The following is a 25,544-nucleotide window of genomic DNA, read 5'->3' on the forward strand; positions in this document are numbered from 1 at the left end:
GTCCTCATTGGATCCACCCTAAGTGTTTTGCGTCCTAAATGGCACTCTAGTCCCTATCATAGCCCATATATGCCCTGGTCAAAGTAGTGAATGTGGTGCCATTTGAGACACACAAAGTGTTGTGTTCACCCTAATGCACTCGGCTGGAGCCACATGCCCTGAGTAAATCATTATGTAGGATTAATGACCCAGCTTCCAATCTGTACCATAATGGTCTGTGTCTGAGATCAGCAGACAGAGCAGTGGAGACAATTTACAGATTCTGAATCTGACCAGAGTAGGCTGGCCTGCCATATTGACTGAAGCCTATGTGTGGATGGCATGTTGCTGTTACACTAAGTTCATTATTACTGTACGCGCGTACACATGCATACAGACATACTCGCATTCAAACGCACACATGTGCACACAGACACACACACACACACACACACATACACACATAGTTCCACACATGCACTCAAAAACAGTGCCACACATGTACTCAAACGCATATAGTTAGCCTTGATGTCTTGTTTTTGTATTGTTATTTTCCTTAGTTTTTCTCTTTTTTTCTCTTTTGTCCTTTCTGTTGGTTGTTGGCATATTGGGTGCGTGGTTGTTTTGGTTGGGTTGGAGGGGGCATTGGCTTGGGGTTTTGGAAGGGGGCATTGGCTTGAGTTTTTTTGGGGGGGACAGTGGGGGGGTCTCAGATGGTTGACGGGCAGCTCTTGGGGGAACTGTGGGAGGATCTTGGATGGTTGGTGCGCTTGACCCTGGTTGTTCCTGTGGATCGCTCTGGATGGGAGTGTCTGCTAGATAACTGAATATAATGTAAATGTAGATTGTATGTTTTAAAATTTGATAACACATCAATTAAACATTAGCACTGGGTATTTCCGAAATGGCACCCAATTGGCTCTGGTCAAAAGTAGATTGCAGCAATAAATAGGGAATAGGATGGCATTTTGGACACAGACACTTCTTTCTGCAGGTGAGAGAGTGCTGCTGCATAACAGGGATCCTGTCAGACTCGAGAAAAACTTTTGTCGCTTGCGTGTCTGTGTGAAGGCTGTGTCATCCTTTGTGACGTCACCTGTTGACGTGATTCCACATCAGTCAGGAAATGGCCTTGCATCTTGGTGTGAACTGGTCTCACTGTGAAGGTCTCATAACTCACATTTCTTATCTGTGGGTAGGACGTCAGTAGGGCGGTCCCACTGGTAGTGTTTCTCCTGAAGGTCTCTGTGGTCAGACACAGGTCAAACTCACTGTTTAGTGTGATAACAGGCTTTTCCACAGGAAATCACTTTACTAAGGCTGCGGCCCAAATGGCACCCTATTCCATAGTGCTCTACCTATTCGCCCCCTGGTCAAAAGTAGTGCACTATAGGGAATAGGGTGCCATTTAGGATGCATTTGTAACTCGATTTGTTACTTTTTTTTGCAGCTCTTGGCTCAGTAACAAAACCCCTCTGTAAGACAAAGCTGAAATAGACAGACCGAAAAATCAGATTTGTAAACACAAATTGAATCCAAACAACATGAAATCTAGAGACAGATTTGTTGTTTGTAAACTGAAATTCACTCCCAATTAAAGTGAAGTGCCATCAGATTGATGCTAAGGGAAGATGACATCATTACCTGATTTTTCTACCATTGTGTATTCAAACAAACCAGACTGTAATCCACATCCATATTTTCTGAATACCATATAGTATGTACATTCTATGGTCTGTCACACAATGGGGGGTGGGGGCTGCAGTTGAGATGAAAACACTGTGATTGTTTGTACACGGCTGTGGCTGTTAAAACAATGGCAGCGTGTGTGAGAGCTAGCCTCTCATGGTGATTACCATGGTGGGGTTGATTCCCACTTGATTGACGAAGCCCTGCCAATTGTGTCAGCGTGTCAGTCTGTGCTGTTCACTGGCGTCATTGTCAGGACCAGGTTTGTTGTTGCTCCCTCAGAAGTCAAGTGAAACAACTTATTTTAAGTAAGATATTGTTTTCATAGCAGCAGGATAGGCACCTTTCCAGTGTGGTACAGACACTATATGGTTTCAAACACACAGAACTGTCCTTCCCTTAAAACACACAGACAGTCCAGTATATTCTTTTATTTTATGAAGTTTATTTTACACGTTCACCCACTGACAAATCACTAGCCTCTACGGCTACGCACATCACTATATCTTACTTAACATAAGTTGTTTTACTTGACTTCCGGTGTCGGGACAGCATGGTTAAAGGGCAGATGGAGCAACAACAAACCTGGAAAGGTGCCAATCCTGCTGCTATGAAAACAATGACAGCGTGGTTTTGTTTGCTGCAGACACTTCCTGTTAGAGTTGGTCTTCTCAGCTGCATTTTCCTGTGACAGTCGATTCCAATCATTTGTGTTTGATGTCTGATAAGGGCTTAGAATGCCTCAAAGCCTAAAAAGGACTCCTTAACGATAGAAGCGCACACTGATAATTATACATAAAGCAATTAAGGAACATAATCTTATGAGAAAAAGCTCCATTCACCTCTATCTGGTTACAAATGAATTAATGGAAGAGGATCACTTTCTCCAGATGAATCATCAGAAGAGCACATTTTACTTTCAAATATCTCCCTCTCATCCTGTAGTAGGCGGACATGTCCCTCTCATCAGATGCTCTCATTAAAATGAATAGAACCCCTCTCGATCTTCCTTGTTATTATTAGCCTGGAGGGAAAACAAGTCACTTGATTAGTCAGCTACACTGGACAGTCTCTCACCTGCGTTGCCCAGGCCTGCTACACTATTTTAAGGAACCATTATTCATGTCTCTTTGTTTCTCTCCATAAAGGGGAGTCACGTTCCATCCCATTGAGCTAATGAGCGTAGATTTAATTATTGTCCGTTCCCTCTTTCATCCACTCTACTTTTTTTCGACATAGAGTTATTTGGGGTTATTGCAGACTCTTTGTAAGGACAGGCATTCAGTGTAATCTGTCACAGAGGTGAGGGGTGTGACTAACAAGTGTGTGTGTGTGTGTGTGTGTGTGTGTGTGTGCGTGTGTGTGTGTGTGTGTGTGTGTGCGCGTGTGTGTGTGTGTGTGTGTGTGTGTGTGTGTGTGTGTGTGTGTGTGTGTGTGTGTGTGTGTGTGTGTGCGTGTATGTGTGCGTGTGTTCATGTGTATTTTTGTGTGTGTGTCTACCTTATAGCAGACATCACTCCCCACTCCAGGATGTGTGACTGTGACGTGGATGTGTCCTCAGAGCCCACCAGCCCCAGGCTCTATGGTGAGTCCTCTGACAAATACTACCATGTGGACCGCTGGCAGAAGCTCCGCACCGCCGTCCGCAAGCTGGAGTTCTGGGAGAACTTCACCGCCGAGCTCATCGGGAGCGGCTTCTTCTCCAAAGTCTACAAGGTACCTGGTCCCTCAATAAGCCATCTGTAGTGAACCTAGTATGCATCACAAATGGCATCCTACTACCTATATAGTGCACTCCTTTTGACCAGAGCCCTATGGGCCCTGGTAAAAAAAAGCGTACTATTTTTACAATAGTGTTCCATTTGCGCTGCATATTTAAGACAAAGCATGTTTTGTGTTGGATCTAATTGGAACATAGTGGCAAGAAATGGCGGAACATACTGGTCATCAATCTGTTTGATTTTATGTGATGATTTAATCACAATGAAATAATGGAGTCGTTAATTAATTTACCTGCAAAAACAGCTCCTTTCAGACAGTCACTTAAACATTTTGTACAGGTTATATAGGTCTTGAGCAGGTTTTTTAGTGGTTAAACTGTAAAAATGTGTCTGTTTCTCTCAAGTGAGTCACAGTACTGTGAAATAACTCTTGTCTGTTTCTCTCAGGTGATTCACAGTACTGTGAAATAACTCTTGTCTGTTTATCTCAGGTGATTGACAGTACTGTGAAATAACTGTTGTCTGTTTCTTTCAGGTGATTCACAGTACTGTGAAATAACTTGTCAGTTTCTCTCAGGTGATTGACAGTACTGTGAAATAACTTGTCTGTTCCTCTCAGGTGATTCACAGTACTGTGAAATAACTTGTCTGTTTCTCTCAGGTGATTCACAGTACTGTGAAATAACTCTTGTCTGTTTCTCTCAGGTGATTCACAGTACTGTGAAATAACTCTTGTCTGTTTCTCTCAGGTGATTCACAGTACTGTGAAATAACTCTTGTCTGTTTCTCTCAGGTGATTCACAGTACTGTGAAATAACTCTTGTCTGTTTCTCTCAGGTGATTGACAGTACTGTGAAATAACTCTTGTCTGTTTCTCTCAGGTGATTCACAGTACTGTGAAATAACTATTGTCTGTTTCTCTCAGGTGATTGACAGTACTGTGACATAACTCTTGTCTGTTTCTCTCAGGTGATTCACAGTACTGTGAAATAACTTGTCTGTTTCTCTCAGGTGATTCATAGTACGAGCCATAAGGTGATGGTGGTGAAGATCTATAAGAATGATGTGGACCAGGATAGCATCGTGCGTGAGATCAGCCTACTGCAAAAACTCTCCCATCCCAACATAGTCAGGTATTAGTCAGTTACACCTTTTTGTGATGCCGACTTATAATATTTGGTATATGACCTTATTGATACCATGTAAGAATTTTGCATCATTGCTTATTAATTAAAATAAATATTAATAGATGCATTGTACCTGTCAATGTAATAAATAAAATACAATTTGTTTAGATAAGATTAAGCCTGATAAGCCTATAATTTTTTATTTATGTAAGATTATCTGTGTTAGTACAGGGCATACACTATGAATGGGAATGCTGGGAAGCTTTGTGTACTTTATGTTGTGCAGTCAATGGCTCCAGAACATAATAATCTAGTAGCCACAAAGGCCTATTCTACCCATCTGAAGTGGTTACATAAGGTGTGAAGGCATAGTTTCAAGTGGATGTTATGATGCGCACCACAGAATCACGGCAGACCTTTCCTGAATTCCAATCCAAAAATATAGGTTATTATACTGTATACTGTACTTCCAGTCATACTTATGCTAAATATAGCTACCCAGAAATCACCTTTGTCTCAAGACATCTCCAGATAGCTTCATTTATATGTCTTAACATGTCTCAAGACATCTCCAGACATCTTCATTTATATGTCTTAACATGTCTCAAGACATCTCCAGACATCTTCATTTACATGTCTTAACATGTCTCAAGACGTCTCCAGACATCTTCATTTATATGTCTTAACATGTCTCAAGACATCTCCAGACATCTTCATTTATATGTCTTAACATGTCTCAAGACATCTCCAGACATCTTCATTTATATGTCTTAACATGTCTCAAGACATCTCCAGACATCTTCATTTATATGTCTTAACATGTCTCAAGACATCTCCAGACATCTTCATTTATATGTCTTAACATGTCTCAAGACATCTCCAGACATCTTCATTTATATGTCTTAACATGTCTCAAGACATGTCCAGACATCTTCATTTATATGTCATAACATGTCTCAAGACATCTCCAGACATCTTCATTTATATGTCTTAACATGTCTCAAGACATCTCCAGACATCTTCATTTATATGCCTTAACATGTCTCAAGACATCTCCAGACATCTTCATTTATATGTCTTAACATGTCTCAAGACATCTCCAGACATCTTCATTTATATGTCTTAACATGTCTCCAGACATCTTCATTTATATGTCTTAACATGTCTCAAGACATCTCCAGACATCTTCATTTACATGTCTTAACATGTCTCAAGACGTCTCCAGACATCTTCATTTATATGTCTTAACATGTCTCAAGACGTCTCCAGACATCTTCATTTATATGTCTTAACATGTCTCAAGACATCTCCAGACATCTTCATTTATATGTCTTAACATGTCTCAAGACATCTCCAGACATCTTCATTTATATGTCTTAACATGTCTCCAGACATCTTCATTTATATGTCTTAACATGTCTCAAGACGTCTCCAGACATCTTCATTTATATGTCTTAACATGTCTCAAGACATCTCCAGACATCTTCATTTATATGTCTTAACATGTCTCAAGACGTCTCCAGACATCTTCATTTATATGTCTTAACATGTCTCAAGACGTCTCCAGACATCTTCATTTATATGTCTTAACATGTCTCAAGACATCTCCAGACATCTTCATTTATATGTCTTAACATGTCTCAAGACATCCCCAGACATCTTCATTTATATGTCTTAACATGTCTCAAGACATCTCCAGACATCTTCATTTATGTCTTAACATGTCTCAAGACGTCTCCAGACATCTTCATTTATATGTCTTAACATGTCTCAAGACATGGTGATGACTGGGTATGTATACACATGCTGCTGAGTCTGTGAGGTACGGTAATGGCCACAGCAGGAGGGACATAGTACTACCTTAGGCCAGCTCTCCCCGTATGAAGTGGTTACATAAGGTGTCAAGGCATTGTGTTTGTCCAAGCAATCTTATTTTAGCCTTTCTTTCAAGGCCACAGTATCAGTGGTTATTAAACAGCACAGTTTATCTGCTGAGGTCAGAGCATAGAGAGTCAATGATGAAAGCGAATATGAGTCCAATACAATATGTACCTGGCACAGATAGGGCATCCAGCCCTCTGTGAGTGGGCCCTACTCAAACAATGATGTGAAAATCTGAATCATTTCTAATGTTGGAGCCTGAGAACATTGCCTTCCTCCAAACCCAAATGGAATCCTATTCCCTATGGGTGCAATTTGGAACTTACTCACTGTGAGAATGGCAATGTTATCAGGCTCCAACGTCAGAGCATTGTAAGAAGACTGATATGTTCGGTGGTTTTATGTAAGCCGTTGGTAATAACCTTTCAGTCAAGGTATACTGTAAACCAGTGTCTGGAATGGATGTCGTTTTTAGGTTGTTAATCTCGGGTGAGCACTGGCCACCGGCAAGTTTTTAGATGTTGTTTTTTGTTCACAAGAGCCTAGGTTGTTGTTGAATGTCTGGCTCAGCTGGTCCTCAAAACACGTTTTCAGCCGTGAGCATCTTATGTAACTTATTGTATATTATGACCTGGGAGACAGATAGTGTGACGACCGGTGGGGCCAGGAGTGGTGGCCTTATTAGCCACTAAACCATCTTCAAGTACAGTATATTCTAAATGTCATTATGATTCCACATTATAATTCTGTTGTCCATATAAAATCAAAGTTTATTGGTCACATACACATATTTTGCAGATGTTATTGGAGGTGTAGCGAAATGCTTGTGGTCCTAGCTCCAACAGTGCAGTAGTATCTAACAATTCACAATAATACACAAATCTAAAAGTAAAAGAATGGAAATAAGAAATATATGAATAACATATTGTTGTGATTTATTCTAGGTATCTGGGGATATGTGTGAAGGAAGATAAACTCTACCCTATTTTAGAGGTGAGTGTTACTTTCTCCACCTTGTACGGATGACGACTTCACACTAGTGAGATGAGTGGGGAGACACGCTGTCTGTTTCTAGGAGATGTACCCTGTACGTATAGAAGGTTGGGTTGTGTGTGAGCCTCTCCATCTGGGCAAATATGGCCTGTAGCGACTGAAACATGTTGGGTTTTACAATGAAGAAGCAGTTTTATCAACTTCCAATAGTTGCTGAATTTCCTCAGAATTTATTCAGTTTGCTACTCAATTCCTACCCCTTGGTTGGAGAGCCAGGTGTGGCAGTGTTCCTTATCCTTTAGACTTAACTCTTATTTCCAGGTCTGTTTCAGTATGTGATGCTAATCTAATGAGGTGTCTATCTGTTCCAACATGTTAGTGGGGGCTGATGGATGTCTATCTGTTCCAACATGTTAGTGGGGGCTGATGGGTGTCTATCTGTTCCAACATGTTAGTGAGGGCTGATGGGTGTCTATCTGTTCCAACATGTTAGTGGGGGCTGATGGATGCCTATCTGTTCCAACATGTTAGTGGGGGCTGATGGGTGTCTATCTGTTCCAACATGTTAGTGGGGGCTGATGGATGTCTATCTGTTCCAACATGTTAGTGGGGGCTGATGGATGTCTATCTGTTCCAACATGTTAGTGGGGGCTGATGGGTGTCTATCTGTTCCAACATGTTAGTGGGGGCTGATGGATGCCTATCTGTTTCAACATGTTAGTGGGGGCTGATGGGTGTCTATCTGTTCCAACATGTTAGTGGGGGCTGATGGGTGTCTATCTGTTCCAACATGTTAGTGGGGGCTGATGGGTGTCTATCTGTTCCAACATGTTAGTGGGGGCTGATGGATGTCTATCTGTTCCAACATGTTAGTGGGGGCTGATGGATGTCTATCTGTTCCAACATGTTAGTGGGGGCTGATGGATGCCTATCTGTTCCAACATGTTAGTGGGGGCTGATGGATGTCTATCTGTTCCAACATGTTAGTGGGGGCTGATGGATGTCTATCTGTTCCAACATGTTAGTGGGGGCTGATGGATGTCTATCTGTTCCAACATGTTAGTGGGGGCTGATGGGTGTCTATCTGTTCCAACATGTTAGTGGGGGCTGATGGATGTCTATCTGTTCCAACATGTTAGTGGGGGCTGATGGATGTCTATCTGTTCCAACATGTTAGTGGGGGCTGATGGATGTCTATCTGTTCCAACATGTTAGTGGGGGCTGATGGATGCCTATCTGTTCCAACATGTTAGTGGGGGCTGATGGATGTCTATCTGTTCCAACATGTTAGTGGGGGCTGATGGATGTCTATCTGTTCCAACATGTTAGTGGGGCTGATGGGTGTCTATCTGTTCCAACATGTTAGTGGGGGCTGATGGGTGTCTATCTGTTCCAACATGTTAGTGGGGGCTGATGGGTGTCTATCTGTTCCAACATGTTAGTGGGGGCTGATGGGTGTCTATCTGTTCCAACATGTTAGTGGGGGCTGATGGGTGTCTATCTGTTCCAACATGTTAGTGGGGGCTGATGGATGTCTAGCTGTTTCAGAATCTTAGTGGGGGTTGATGTGGTGCATATCTGTTTCAGTATGTTAGTGGGGGTTGATGGGGTGTCTATCTGTTTCAGTATGTTAGTGGGGGTTGATGGGATATCTATCTGTTTCAGTATGTTAGTGGGGGTTGATGGGGTGTCTATCTGTTTCAGTATGTTAGTGGGGGTTGATGGGGTGTCTATCTGTTTCAGTATGTTAGTGAAGGTTGATGGGTTGTCTATCTGTTTCAGTATGTAATTGGGGGTTGATGGGGGTGTCTATCTGTTCCAACATGTTAGTGGGGGCTGATGGATGCCTATCTGTTCCAACATGTTAGTGGGGGCTGATGGGTGTCTATCTGTTCCAACATGTTAGTGGGGGCTGATGGATGTCTATCTGTTCCAACATGTTAGTGGGGGCTGATGGATGTCTATCTGTTCCAACATGTTAGTGGGGGCTGATGGGTGTCTATCTGTTCCAACATGTTAGTGGGGGCTGATGGATGTCTATCTGTTCCAACATGTTAGTGGGGGCTGATGGATGTCTATCTGTCACAACATGTTAGTGGGGGCTGATGGATGTCTATCTGTTCCAACATGTTAGTGGGGGCTGATGGATGTCTATCTGTTCCAACATGTTAGTGGGGGCTGATGGATGTCTATCTGTTCCAACATGTTAGTGGGGGCTGATGGGTGTCTATCTGTTCCAACATGTTAGTGGGGGCTGATGGGTGTCTATCTGTTCCAACATGTTAGTGGGGGCTGATGGGTGTCTATCTGTTCCAACATGTTAGTGGGGGCTGATGGGTGTCTATCTGTTCCAACATGTTAGTGGGGGCTGATGGGTGTCTATCTGTTCCAACATGTTAGTGGGGGCTGATGGATGCCTATCTGTTCCAACATGTTAGTGGGGGCTGATGGGTGTCTATCTGTTCCAACATGTTAGTGGGGGCTGATGGATGTCTATCTGTTCCAACATGTTAGTGGGGGCTGATGGATGTCTATCTGTTCCAACATGTTAGTGGGGGCTGATGGATGTCTATCTGTTCCAACATGTTAGTGGGGGCTGATGGATGCCTATCTGTTCCAACATGTTAGTGGGGGCTGATGGGTGTCTATCTGTTCCAACATGTTAGTGGGGGCTGATGGGTGTCTATCTGTTCCAACATGTTAGTGGGGGCTGATGGATGTCTATCTGTTCCAACATGTTAGTGGGGGCTGATGGGTGTCTATCTGTTCCAACATGTTAGTGGGGGCTGATGGGTGTCTATCTGTTCCAACATGTTAGTGGGGGCTGATGGATGTCTATCTGTTCCAACATGTTAGTGGGGGCTGATGGATGTCTATCTGTTCCAACATGTTAGTGGGGGCTGATGGATGTCTATCTGTTCCAACATGTTAGTGGGGGCTGATGGGTGTCTATCTGTTCCAACATGTTAGTGGGGGCTGATGGATGTCTATCTGTTCCAACATGTTAGTGGGGACTGATGGGTGTCTATCTGTTCCAACATGTTAGTGGGGGCTGATGGATGCCTATCTGTTCCAACATGTTAGTGGGGGCTGATGGGTGTCTATCTGTTCCAACATGTTAGTGGGGGCTGATGGGTGTCTATCTGTTCCAACATGTTAGTGGGGGCTGATGGATGTCTATCTGTTCCAACATGTTAGTGGGGGCTGATGGGTGTCTATCTGTTCCAACATGTTAGTGGGGGCTGATGGATGTCTATCTGTTCCAACATGTTAGTGGGGGCTGATGGATGTCTAGCTGTTTCAGAATCTTAGTGGGGGTTGATGTGGTGCATATCTGTTTCAGTATGTTAGTGGGGGTTGATGGGGTGTCTATCTGTTTCAGTATGTTAGTGGGGGTTGATGGGATATCTATCTGTTTCAGTATGTTAGTGGGGGTTGATGGGGTGTCTATCTGTTTCAGTATGTTAGTGGGGGTTGATGGGGTGTCTATCTGTTTCAGTATGTTAGTGAAGGTTGATGGGTTGTCTATCTGTTTCAGTATGTAATTGGGGGTTGATGGGGGTGTCTATCTGTTCCAACATGTTAGTGGGGGCTGATGGATGCCTATCTGTTCCAACATGTTAGTGGGGGCTGATGGGTGTCTATCTGTTCCAACATGTTAGTGGGGGCTGATGGATGTCTATCTGTTCCAACATGTTAGTGGGGGCTGATGGATGTCTATCTGTTCCAACATGTTAGTGGGGGCTGATGGGTGTCTATCTGTTCCAACATGTTAGTGGGGGCTGATGGATGTCTATCTGTTCGAACATGTTAGTGGGGGCTGATGGATGTCTATCTGTCACAACATGTTAGTGGGGGCTGATGGATGTCTATCTGTTCCAACATGTTAGTGGGGGCTGATGGATGTCTATCTGTTCCAACATGTTAGTGGGGGCTGATGGATGTCTATCTGTTCCAACATGTTAGTGGGGGCTGATGGGTGTCTATCTGTTCCAACATGTTAGTGGGGGCTGATGGGTGTCTATCTGTTCCAACATGTTAGTGGGGGCTGATGGGTGTCTATCTGTTCCAACATGTTAGTGGGGGCTGATGGGTGTCTATCTGTTCCAACATGTTAGTGGGGGCTGATGGATGTCTATCTGTTCCAACATGTTAGTGGGGGCTGATGGGTGTCTATCTGTTCCAACATGTTAGTGGGGGCTGATGGGTGTCTATCTGTTCCAACATGTTAGTGGGGGCTGATGGGTGTCTATCTGTTCCAACATGTTAGTGGGGGCTGATGGGTGTCTATCTGTTCCAACATGTTAGTGGGGGCTGATGGGTGTCTATCTGTTCCAACATGTTAGTGGGGGCTGATGGATGTCTATCTGTTCCAACATGTTAGTGGGGGCTGATGGATGTCTAGCTGTTCCAACATGTTAGTGGGGGCTGATGGGTGTCTATCTGTTCCAACATGTTAGTGGGGGCTGATGGATGTCTATCTGTTCCAACATGTTAGTGGGGGCTGATGGATGTCTAGCTGTTTCAGAATCTTAGTGGGGTTGATGTGGTGTCTATCTGTTTCAGTATGTTAGTGGGGGTTGGTGGGGTGTCTATCTGTTTCAGTATTTTAGTGGGGGTTGATGGGGGTGTCTATCTGTTTCAGTATGTTAGTGGGGGTTGATGGGGTGTCTATATGTTTCAATATGTTAGTGGGGGTTGATGGGGTGTCTATCAGTTTCAGTATGTTAGTGGGGGTTGATGGGGTCCCTATCTGTTTCAGTATGTTAGTGGGGGTTGATTGGGTGCATATCTGTTTCAGTATGTTAGTGGGGGTTGGTGGGGTGTCTATCTGTTTCAGTATGTTAGTGGGGGTTGATGGGGTGTCTATCTGTTTCAGTATGTTAGTGGGGGTTGATGGGGTGCATAATTGTTTCATTATGTTAGTGGGGGTTGATGGGGTCCCTATCTGTTTCAGTATGTTAGTGGGGGTTGATGGGATGTCTGTATCTTTCGGTATGTTAGTGGGGGTTGATGGGATGTCTGTATGTTTCAGAATCTTAGTGGGGGTTGATGTGGTGCATATCTGTTTCAGTATGTTAGTGGGGGTTGATGGGGTGTCTATCTGTTTCAGTATGTGAGGCTGACAGGCTGTCTATCTGTTTCAGTATGTTAGTGGGGGTTGATGGGGTGTCTATCTGTTTCAGTATGTGAGGCTGACAGGCTGTCTATTTGTTTCAGTATGTTAGTGGGGGTTGATGGGGTGTCTATCTGTTTCAGTATGTGAGGCTGACAGGCTGTCTATTTGTTTCAGTATGTTAGTGGAGGATGTCTGGAGGAACTGTTGGCCAGGAAGGATGTGTCTCTGTGCTGGAGGGAGAAGGTGGACCTGGCCTGTGACATCACCAGAGGAATGATCTACCTGCATTACAAGAACATCTACCACAGGGACCTCAACTCAAAGGTACAGTAGACCAGGGGAAATCCCACCCACATCTACAGTACCACAGGGACCTCAACTCCAAGGTACAGTAGACCAGGGGAAAACCCCATCCACATATACCACAGGGACCTCAACCACAAGGTACAGTAGACCAGGGGAAAACCCCATCCACATATACCACAGGGACCTCAACCACAAGGTACAGTAGACCAGGGGAAACCCTATCCACATCTACCACAGGGACCTCAACCACAAGGTACAGTAGACCAGGGGAAACCCCAGCCACATCTACCACAGGGACCTCAACCACAAGGTACAGTAGACCAGGGGAAAATCCCAGCCACATCTACCACAGGGACCTCAACCACAAGGTACAGTAGACCAGGGGAAACCCCCACCCACATCTACCACAGGGACCTCAACCACAAGGTACAGTAGACCAGGGGAAAACCCCATCCACATCTACCACAGGGACCTCAACCACAAGGTACAGTAGACCAGGGGAAAGCCCCACCCACATCTACCACAGGGACCTCAACCACAAGGTACAGTAGACCAGGGGAAACCCCCACCCACATCTACCACAGGGACCTCAACCACAAGGTACAGTAGACCAGGGGAAAACCCACCCACATCTACAGTACCACAGGGACCTCAACCACAAGGTACAGTAGACCAGGGGAAAACCCCATCCACATATACCACAGGGACCTCAACCACAAGGTACAGTAGACCAGGGGAAAACCCACCCACATCTACAGTACCACAGGGACCTCAACCACAAGGTACAGTAGACCAGGGGAAAACCCCATCCACATATACCACAGGGACCTCAACCACAAGGTACAGTAGACCAGGGGAAAACCCACCCACATCTACAGTACCACAGGGACCTCAACCACAAGGTACAGTAGACCAGGGGAAAACCCCATCCACATCTACCACAGGGACCTCAACCACAAGGTACAGTAGACCAGGGGAAAACCCACCCACATCTACCACAGGGACCTCAACTCCAAGGTACAGTAGACCAGGGGAAACCCCACCCACATCTACCACAGGGACCTCAACCACAAGGTACAGTAGACCAGGGGAAAACCCACCCACATCTACCACAGGGACCTCAACCACAAGGTACAGTAGACCAGGGGAAAACCCACCCACATCTACCACAGGGACCTCAACCACAAGGTACAGTAGACCAGGGGAAACCCCATCCACATCTACCACAGGGACCTCAACCACAAGGTACAGTAGACCAGGGGAAAACCCACCCACATCTACCACAGGGACCTCAACTCCAAGGTACAGTAGACCAGGGGAAACCCCACCCACATCTACCACAGGGACCTCAACCACAAGGTACAGTAGACCAGGGGAAAACCCACCCACATCTACCACAGGGACCTCAACCACAAGGTACAGTAGACCAGGGGAAAACCCACCCACATCTACCACAGGGACCTCAACCACAAGGTACAGTAGACCAGGGGAAACCCCATCCACATCTACCACAGGGACCTCAACCACAAGGTACAGTAGACCAGGGGAAACCCCACCCACATCTACCACAGGGACCTCAACTCCAAGGTACAGTAGACCAGGGGAAACCCCACCCACATCTACCACAGGGACCTCAACTCCAAGGTACAGTAGACCAGGGGAAACCCCAGCCACATCTATTGTAGATTATTGTTGTATTTGTGGTGCATAGACCACAAAGTAACCCAGAAAGTGAAAAGGAAAAATAAGGTTGGTCCGCACTCAGCATTTGCAGTGGAAGAAAGAGGAAGCTGTAAGGGATGTTACCTCACTCAGTGGCTGTGTCTGAAATGGCATCCTACTCCCTATATAGTGCACTACTTTTGGCCTGGCTACAGCCACTGACTGATCTCTTTGACATTAAGAAAACCCCTACTCTTACGACAAACTTTAGCAACATTGGTGCTGTGACATCATGTAGTGATCACATTGGCAGGTCTCCCTTGTAAAAGAGGTCTTCTGACCTCAATGGGACTTCCTGGATAAATAATGGTTAAATAAATTGGTTTCAACTGTTGTGGACAAAGCAGGGAACGGTTGAGTTGAGGTTCATTCAGTAGTCAGACTGAGGCTGAGGATAACTCTCTACCATGTGGAAAAGATATCAGCCTAGAAAAATCGGTTGTCTCATTCCCAGTTGCCAGGTTCCACAGAAGTGCAGGTTGGTTATGTTATGTAGAGGGACGAGTAACAAGCACACTCCATTGTCATGTTAATGTACTCCCACTCTGAGCTTTGTTATTGTACGCATGCGCGCACACACACACACACACACACACACACACACACACACACACACACACACACACACACACACACACACACACACACACACAGAGAGAGAGACATGAACACATACACACCAACAGCCCGCCCCTTTTTGTCTGGGAAAGTAAGAGCAATGGAACAATAGTAGAGTCCTGCCACCATCCTGCCCTACTTCCCTTCTCTCTCTCTCTCTCTCTCTCTCTCTCTCTCTCTCTCTCTCTACCACTTCTCTCTCTCATATTTCTTTCCTTCTCTCTCCTCTTTCTCTCCTTGTCTCTCTCCCCTTCTCTCTCCCTCCCTCCCTCCCTCTTCACCATCTTCTCCATCTTTCCCACTCTCTCTCCCTTTCCCCCTCTCTCTCTCTCTCTCTCTCTCTCTCTCTCTCCTCCCTATCACCCTCTCTCTCTATCTTTCTCCCCCCCCTCTCTCTCTCTCTCCTCCCTATCACCCTCTCTCTCTATCTTTCTCTCTCTCTCCCTCACCACATCCCATTTTACCAGCGACCTCTCTCCCTCTCTACTAACCATGGGAATACTGGTGGTGACAGTGACGTGTTCCATACTGGCATTTAGCATGTCACCCAGAGGGACAATCCATTTGGCTCTGGTCTCAATGATGGCATTTTACCGGAACGTAATTGGTGTGTCTGCAAAGCAGTACTGTTGTTTTTCCCCCTAGACCCCCCACTGGTATCATTAGAGTTGGCAAAAGGATGCACACGTCTGTCTTACGTCAAACAAACAAACAAAACCGCGTCCCAATCACTCTCTGACCCCATTTACTTTCTATCTCTTTTTGATTTTTAATTTGTTTATACCTTCCGGAAACCTGCCTCACCCAATGTGATACGGAATCGCTATTACTTTTACTTTTATTTTTATGACACACTCAAGAACCTCCAGACGCTAACCAGCTAACTAGCTACAAGCTAGTTAGTCATTGTTAGTTTAAAAAAAAAAAAAAAAAACCTGGATAACACTCGCCAGCCCAGCCCCCTGCCCATCCACCGCTGCCCCCTGGACACTGATCTCTTGGCTACATAGCTGACGCACGCTGGACTGTCCATTAATCACGGTACTCCTTTCTGCTTGTTTGTCTTACCTGTCGGCCCCGTTGCCTAGTCAACGCCATTTTACCTGCTGTTTGTTGTGCTAGCGGATTAGCCCCGCCTACTGTTTTTAGCTAGCTTTCCAAATTCAACACCTGTGATTACTGTATGCCTCGCTGTATGTCTCTCTCAGATGTCAATATGCCTTGTATACTGTTGTTCAGGTTAGTTATAATTGTTTTAGTTCACAATGGAGCCCCTAGACCCACTCTGCATACCCCTGTTACCTCCTTTGTCCCACCTCCCACACATGCGGTGACCTCACCCATTACAACCAGCATGTCCAGAGATACAACCTGTCTCATCATCACCCAGTGCCTGGGCTTACCTCCGCTGTACCCGCACCCCACCATACCCCTGTCTGCGCATTATGCCCTGAATATATTCTACCATGCCCAGAAACCTGCTCCTCTTATCCTCTGCCCCCAACGCTCTAGGCGACCAGTTTTGATAGCCTTTAGCCGCACCCTCATACTACTCCTTCTCTGTTCCGCGGGTGATGTGGAGGTAAACCCAGGCCCTGCATGTCCCCAGGTAGCCTCATTTGTTGACTTCTGTGATCGAAAAAGCCTTGGTTTTATGCATGTCAACATCAGAAGCCTCCTCCCTAAGTTTGTTTTACTCACTGCTTTAGCACACTCTGCTAACCCTGATGTCCTTGCCGTGTCTGAATCCTGGCTCAGGAAGGCCACCAAAAATTCAGAGATTTCCATACCCAACTATAACATCTTCCGTCAAGATAGAACTACCAAAGGGGGCGGAGTTGCAGTCTACTGCAGAGATAGCCTGCAAAGTAATGTCATACTTTCCAGGTCCATACCCAAACAGTTCGAACTACTAATTTTGAAAATTACCCTCTCCAGAAATAAGTCTCTCACTGTTGCCGCCTGCTACCGGCCACCCTCAGCTCCCAGCTGTGCCCTGGACACCATTTGTGAATTGATCGCCCCCATCTAGCTTCAGAGTTTGTTCTGTTAGGTGACCTAAACTGGGATATGCTTAACACCCCGGCAGTCCTACAATGTAAGCTAGATGCCCTCAATCTCACTCAAATCATCAAGGAACCCACCAGGTACAACCCTAACTCTGTAAACAAGGGCACCCTCATAGACGTCATCCTGACCAACTGGCCCTCCAAATACACCTCCGCTGTCTTCAACCAGGATCTCAGCGATCACTGCCTCATTGCCTGTATCCGCCACGAAGCCGCAGTCAAACGACCACCCTCATCACTGTCAAACGCTCCCTAAAACACTTCTGTGAGCAGGCCTTTCTAATCGACCTGGCCCGGGTATCCTGGAAGGACATTGACCTCATCCCGTCAGTTGAGGATGCCTGGTCATTCTTTAAAAGTAACTTCCTCACCATTTTAGATAAGCATGCTCCGTTCAAAAATGCAGAACCAAGAACAGATACAGCCCTTGGTTCACTCCAGACCTGACTGCCCTCGACCAGCACAAAAACATCCTGTGGCGGACTGCAATAGCATCGAATAGCCCCGTGATATGCAACTGTTCAGGGAAGTCAGGAACCAATACACGCAGTCAGTCAGGAAAGCTAAGGCCAGCTTCTTCAGGCAGAAGTTTGCATCCTGTAGCTCCAACTCCAAAAGTTCTGGGACACTGTGAAGTCCATGGAGAACAAGAGCACCTCCTCCCAGCTGCCCACTGCACTGAGGCTAGGTAACACTGTCTCCACCGATAAATCCACGATTATCGAAAGCTTCAATAAGCACTTCTCAACGGCTGGCCATGCCTTCCGCCTGGCTACTCCAACCTCGGCCAACAGCTCCGCCCCGCAGCTCCTCGCCCAAGCCTCTCCAGGTTCTCCTTTACCCAAATCCAGATAGCAGATGTTCTGAAAGAGCTGCAAAACCTAGACCCGTACAAATCAGCTGGGCTTGACAATCTGGACCCTCTATTTCTGAAACTATCTGCCGCCATTGTCGCAACCCCTATTACCAGCCTGTTCAACCTCTCTTTCATATCGTCTGAGATCCCCAAGGATTGGAAAGCTGCCGCAGTCATCCCCCTCTTCAAAGGGGGAGACACCCTGGACCCAAACTGCTATAGACCTATATCCATCCTGCCCTGCCTATCTAAGGTCTTGAAAGCCAAGTCAACAAACAGGTCACTGACCATCTCGAATCCCACCGTACCTTCTCCGCTGTGCAATCTGGTTTCGAGCCGGTCACGGGTGCACCTCAGCCACGCTCAAGGTACTAAACGATATCATTACCGCCATCGATAAAAGACAGTACTGTGCAGCCGTCTTCATCGACCTCGCTAAGGCTTTCGACTCTGTCAATCACCATATTCTTATCGGCAGACTCAATAGCCTCGGTTTCTCGGATGACTGCCTTGCCTGGTTCACCAATTACTTTGCAGACAGAGTTCAGTGTGTCAAATCGGAGGGCATGCTGTCCGGTCCTCTGGCAGTCTCTATGGGGGTGCCACAGGGTTCAATTCTCGGGCCGACTCTTTTCTCTGTATATATCAATGATGTTGCTCTTGCTGCGGGCGATTCCCTGATCCACCTCTACGCAGACGACACCATTCTATATACTTTCGGCCCGTCATTGGACACTGTGCTATCTAACCTCCAAACGAGCTTCAATGCCATACAGCACTCCTTCCGTGGCCTCCAACTGCTCTTAAACGCGAGTAAAACCAAATGCATGCTTTTCAACCGATCGCTGCCTGCACCCGCATGCCCGACTAGCATCACCACCCTGGATGGTTCCGACCTTGAATATGTGGACATCTATAAGTACCTAGGTGTCTGGCTAGACTGCAAACTCTCCTTCCAGACTCACATCAAACATCTCCAATCGAAAATCAAATCAAGAGTCGGCTTTCTATTCCGCAACAAAGCCTCCTTCACTCACGCCGCCAAGCTTACCCTAGTAAAACTGACTATCCTACCGATCCTCGATTTCGGCGATGTCATCTACAAAATGGCTTCCAACACTCTACTCAGCAAACTGGATGCAGTCTATCATAGTGCCATCCGTTTTGTCACCAAAGCACCTTATACCACCCACCACTGCGACTTGTATGCTCTAGTCGGCTGGCCCTCGCTACATATTCGTCGCCAGACCCACTGGCTCCAGGTCATCTACAAGTCCATGCTAGGTAAAGCTCCGCCTTATCTCAGTTCACTGGTCACGATGGCAACACCCATCCGTAGCACACGCTCCAGCAGGTGTATCTCACTGATCATCCCTAAAGCCAACACCTCATTTGGCCGCCTTTCGTTCCAGTACTCTGCTGCCTGTGACTGGAACGAACTGCAAAATCGCTGAAGTTGGAGACTTTTATCTCCCTCACCAACTTCAAACATCAGCTATCCGAGCAGCTAACCGATCGCTGCAGCTGTACATAGTCTATTGGTAAATAGCCCACCCATTTTCACCTACCTCATTCCCATACTGTTTTTATACTGTTTTTTTATTTATTTATTTACTTTTCTGCTCTTTTGCACACCAATATCTCTACCTGTACATGACCATCTGATCATTTATCACCCCAGTGTTAATCTGCAAAATTGTATTATTCGCCTACCTCCTCATGCCTTTTGCACACATTGTATATAGACTGACCATTTTTTTTCTACTGTGTTATTGACTTGTTAATTGTTTATTCCATGTGTAACTCTGTGTTGTCTGTTCACACTGCTATGCTTTATCTTGGCCAGGTCGCAGTTGCAAATGAGAACTTGTTCTCAACTAGCCTAACTGGTTAAATAAAGGTGAAATAAAAAAAAAAAAAAAAAAAATTGCTGTCTTCACAATTACAGAGAGTGTTTCAAAAGATCACTGCTAGGATTGATGGCAGAGGCATATAGACAGACAAGGTCTTTTCTCATGTGTAATATGTTTCAATCTCTAAAGAAGGGACTTCAGTCTCTATAAATTATAGTGAATCCAAGCCAGACGTGCAAGGTAAATAATTATGTGCAGTGTATTTTCTGAAAAGGTCATGTTAGGTTAAACCAATTACTGTTTCAGTTAAAATCACACTATTAGGCTGCACAGCTCTTCTGACATATCTTCTGTAGGAGAAATCATTAGAATTCAAAATGACCAGAATTAGGAAAGGTATGGTGGATGTAATTGCAAACGTAGATAATTTTAGTGAACTTGCAGTGTGTCCCAAATGGCACCCTATTCTGTATTTAGTGCACTACTTTCATAGGGTCCTGGTCAAAAGTAGTGCATTACATAGGGAATATGGTGACATTTGGGACACAGTCCTGGTTACAGTTTAGAGCAAGTCCTCAGAGTTCCATTGGAACAGCCCTTTTAATTCCCCCTGAAACTCTCCATTCTAAATCTGGTCTTCCGGGAACTGTTGCTTTTGTTTGGCTCTGAGGTGAGGGCCCATGCTAAATTTAGCGGTCAGGTTTGGTGCTTGGAGTGATACCCAGGTTGCCCAATAATCACAAGCTGCTGAATGAAAACACTGGAGAGAGGGGGCCTGTAGTGTGGTTCCCTTTGTAATGACTTCTAGATGCTGAGGAGACGTCAGCCAACCAGCTAGTCGGACAGCCAGCCAGTCAACCAGGGCCTTCCCTCCCTCCCTCCTTCCCCTCCCCCTGATCTGCTCCACACCCCTGTCAGTCTGCCTATCTGTCTATTTCTTTTCCCGTCTGCTTGCCTGTCTATATCCCTTCTTTTTGCCGGCTTGCCTCTTCCTGACTCTCTCTCTATCTCTGCCTGCTTGCCTCTCTTCCTGACTCTCTCTCTATCTCTGCTTGCCTGTCTATATCCCTTCTTTTTGCCGGCTTGCCTCTCTTCCTGACTCTCTCTCTATCTCTGCCTGCTTGTCTCTTTTCCTGACTCTCTCTCTATCTCTGCTTGCCTGTCTATATCCCTTCTTTTTGCCGGCTTGCCTCTCTTCCTGACTCTCTCTCTATCTCTGCCTGCTTGCCTCTCTTCCTGACTCTCTCTCTATCTCTGCCTGCTTGCCTCTCTTCCTGACTCTCTCGCTTTCTGTGCCTGTCTATCTGCTTGTCTGTCTCTGCCTAGCTGTCTGCCTCTCTACACCCCAACCTGTCTTACCATCTCTCTGCCTGCATGCCTGTCTGCCTGCCTGCCTGCCTGTCTCTTTTCCTGACTCTCTCTCTATCTCTGCCTGCCTGTCTCTTTTCCTGACTCTCTCTCTATCTCTGCCCGCCTGTCTCTTTTCCTGCCTGTCTCTCTATCTCTGCCTGCCTGTCTCTTTTCCTGACTCTCTCTCTATCTCTGACTGCCTGTCTCTTTTCCTGACTCTCTCTCTATCTCTGCCTGCCTGTCTCTTTTCCTGACTCTCTCTCTATCTCTGCCTGCCTGTCTCTTTTCCTGACTCTCTCTCTATCTCTGCCTGCCTGTCTCTTTTCCTGACTCTCTCTCTATCTCTGCCTGCCTGTCTCTTTTCCTGACTCTCTCTCTATCTCTGCCCGCCTGTCTCTTTTCCTGCCTGTCTCTCTATCTCTGCCTGCCTGTCTCTTTTCCTGACTCTCTCTCTATCTCTGACTGCCTGTCTCTTTTCCTGACTCTCTCTCTATCTCTGCCTGCCTGTCTCTTTTCCTGACTCTCTCTCTATCTCTGCCTGGCTGTCTCTTTTCCTGACTCTCTCTCTATCTCTGCCTGCCTGTCTCTTTTCCTGACTCTCTCTCTATCTCTGCCCGCCTGTCTCTTTTCCTGCCTGTCTCTCTATCTCTGCCTGCCTGTCTCTTTTCCTGACTCTCTCTCTATCTCTGACTGCCTTCCTCTTTTCCTGACTCTCTCTCTATCTCTGCCTGCCTGTCTCTTTTCCTGACTCTCTCTCTATCTCTGCCTGCCTGTCTCTTTTTCTGACTCTCTCTCTATCTCTGCCTGCCTGTCTCTCTGCCTGCTCGACTTATGTAACCGCTCTACTACCTTGTGTCTTCTAGAATAGCTCACCCACTCTCACTGAGCTCATCCAGCCCACTGGTGCTCTCTCCACACCTACAGTAAACCACCTACTATGGTAATCAATACCCAACACACATAGCTGCATTTGGCTTTGTTCTCAGTAGGCATAGATGCCAAATCAGGTGGATCATCAGGTAAGGACTGAAAAATGTAGCCTGGCGGGGAAGTGATTAGTGCAGACGCCATTGAGTCAGGCTATTTAAGAGTGTCTGGTCTGGCTGTCTGTATGTCGGGTCTCCCCTTCATACTGGCTGGCTTCTTTCCAAATGGCACCCTATTCCCATACAATGTGCACTACTTTGACCTGAGCCGTATATGGGCCCTGTTCAAAAGTAGTGGATTATAGGGAATAGGGTGCCATTTGGGGCAGACACACTGTTATATCTGCTTACACTATGGATATAATCAAGAGATGTGCCATGAGATGTTTATCAACACGTTTACTCAGCTTTCCCCATAGGCCTGATTTGATTTGCTGAGGTAGCTAAAACAGCATTAAGTAGACCCACAGGCAGGTATAATGTGTGAGATTCGAAGGCAGAGAATGTTCAGTTGAGTTGTCTGTTTATTCAGACCAAGCTTGCCTATTGGGCTCCCAAGTGGTGCAGTGGACGAAGACACTGCATCGCAGTGCCAACGTGTCACTGCAGTACCTGGTTCAAATCCAGGCTGTATCACATCTTTCTGTGATTGGGAGTCCTATATAGTTGTCCACTGTTGTCTGGGGTAGGCTGTCATTGTAAATAAGAATTTGTTCTAAACTGACTTGCCTAGTTACATTTAAAAAATGATTGTTGTGATTATACTGTAACAGTGTTAGACTGCTCTCTGGTGGTAAGCAGGTGTCATAACACAAATGCTTAGAGTGGCAGTACTACTCTAGTGCCAAAAAAAGGGACTCAATTAAATATCCTTATTGTAATTATTACATGTTGTTCATTTGGCTGGATGTTATGTTGAAAATCATTTTCGATATGCACTGTAATATCATGGAGAAATGGCTTGGCATACTGCGGTATACTGTGGAAAATCATTTTCGATATGCACTGTAATGTCATGGTGAAATGGCTTGGCATACTGCGGTATACTGTGGAAAATCATGTTCGATATGCACTGTAATGTCATGGTGAAATGGCTTGGCATACTGCGGTATACTGTGGAAAATCATATTCGATATGCACTGTAATGTCATGGTGAAATGGCTTGGCATACTGCGGTATACTGTGGAAAATCATGTTCGATATGCACTGTAATGTCATGGAGAAATGGCTTGGCATACTGCGGTATACTGTGGAAAATCATGTTCGATATGCACTGTAATGTCATGGAGAAATGGCTTGGCATACTGCGGTATACTGTGGAAAATCATGTTCGATATGCACTGTAATGTCATGGAGAAATGGCTTGGCATACTGCGGTATACTGTGGAAAATCATGTTCGATATGCACTGTAATGTCATGGAGAAATGGCTTGGCATACTGCGGTATACTGTGGAAAATCATGTTCGATATGCACTGTAATGTCATGGAGAAATGGCTTGGCATACTGCGGTATACTGTGGAAAATCATATTCAATATACATTGTAAAAAGTAACTGCCTGACTCATTAAAGAAATCGAATAGTGGCAACTCAAACATCTCCAACAGTCAGTAGAACTCAAATCATAAAAGTGTTAGTACATCTTATTGACATATGAGTTAGTGTCACTTAATGTTTTGAGTACTGTTAAAGTTATTGAGTTTTTACAAGTTATTTCATACTTGAGTCACTCTAACATTTATTAATTAAGTTGATCTTACTTGATTCTATTATGTTTTACATCTTTACTTAAAATAATAAAGTAGTAGTCAGACACATTTATATTTTCATATTAAACACTTGATTTATTTGTGTTGTGCTGATATAGAATTATTACGTTTAAGTTATGAATACTTAATAATACCACGTGGCTCTATTTTTAAAGAATTGTGGGTAAAATGAAAATGTTTAGACTTCATGATAATTTTACATAACATTGTATGCATGTTTGAAGGAAGAAAAGTATATTTCTAAAATAGTATTAAGCAGTTTGTTGTGCTATGAGGTGTAATTGATTATGATGAACGGATATCAACACTGTCAGGGAAATTGATGTTAAATAATGAGACAAGCCATTCCCACAATCATCAAAATAATGTGCACTACTCTCAATGACAGAGGCTAATGCAACATAATGTGTACAGTTACACCTCCAGTATCTGCTATAAGAATGAGCACTGTGTTCAACAATGCATGCAAAGATGGGTTAAAATGACAAATTGTCAAATACATAGGACAATGTTTACCATTAAGGCACAATAATGCCGAAACTTTGTTGTTTTACACAAAACATTACTGGGAGTTTATATAGAGTGGTCGACTCAATTGATTTTTTATAGCTTAAATTGTATTCTCCGTTAGACAGCACCTCTACACAAAATAATGTTTTCTAGGTGTGTGCCAGCTCATGCTTTTTTTATTAAACATTAAGACACGATCACTGAAAATTACGAGAGAAAAAAATGCCGCTGCTGGCCTGCTCTCCGGGCACCATCGCATGAGCCTAAAGTCATACACTGGCTTCATTCATTCTCAAAATTAATTCAAAGGCATTAATAAATCATGTTTCGTGTCATTTGTATTTAATTCTAATTATACAACGGGTGTCTCTAATCCTGAAAACGGATTGTTTAAAACCGCATTACATCCGTTGTCTATTCCACAAATTACCAACGGCTAAATCTATGACGTTAAAATGCCTATTTACTTTCTGTTCCATCTGACTGCGCAATCCACTGGCTCATCAGCCAAGGCAGGAAAGTTATACACTTGATCTCCACTATAAAAAGCATTTAGACATTATCTAACATTTATTTTAGACTAACAGTTAGTTTTCAACAGCGGAGATTTGTATAATTACTGTCTGTCTCCGACATTTGTAACATTGTTTCAATATTCAAATTTGATCTCGAACTGTCCCATAGTAATGAACTTGTAGGGGTCGGGAGTCGTGACGAGAGAGAGAGGCAGGAAGCGTTTTTCAGCCAGTCGAAATCATGAATCAGCTGACATCATTTTTATAGATGTATACAAAGAAATGTCAATTGAAAAAAGGTCAAACTAAACGAAGTGCATCTAGTTTGCAGTCTTCCCAGCTTCAGATTGAAGTTATGGTGTTAACTGTGTTGTTGGCTAGCTCCTCAACCGTGTCCTAATTAGAGAGCACATTTCTATGCCAGGTACTTCATTAGCATATTATTATGTATGTATCCAAATAAATGTCACTAAAAAACAGCTTAAACAAATGCATCTACTGTTGTTTTTCTGCCTGCACTGTGTGACGTGTCTGTAAGTTA

At 44.8% G+C, this 25,544-nt stretch overlaps 1 protein-coding gene across 1 annotated transcript in view; it reads left to right on the forward strand.

Moving 5' to 3' along the window:
• Nucleotides 1-25,544, forward strand: part of LOC115140694 (dual specificity testis-specific protein kinase 1-like) — a 56,625-nt gene that overhangs the window by 14,600 nt on the left and 16,481 nt on the right. Inside the window, exons 3-6 of the mRNA XM_065026768.1 lie at nt 3,176-3,384; nt 4,401-4,522; nt 7,342-7,390; nt 12,684-12,833. Coding sequence (XP_064882840.1) covers nt 3,176-3,384; nt 4,401-4,522; nt 7,342-7,390; nt 12,684-12,833 — 530 coding nt within the window. The remainder of the gene's footprint in view (nt 1-3,175; nt 3,385-4,400; nt 4,523-7,341; nt 7,391-12,683; nt 12,834-25,544) is intronic.

Source organism: Oncorhynchus nerka, linkage group LG13 (assembly GCF_034236695.1).
Source record: "Oncorhynchus nerka isolate Pitt River linkage group LG13, Oner_Uvic_2.0, whole genome shotgun sequence".
Taxonomy (NCBI): Eukaryota; Metazoa; Chordata; class Actinopteri; order Salmoniformes; family Salmonidae; genus Oncorhynchus; species Oncorhynchus nerka.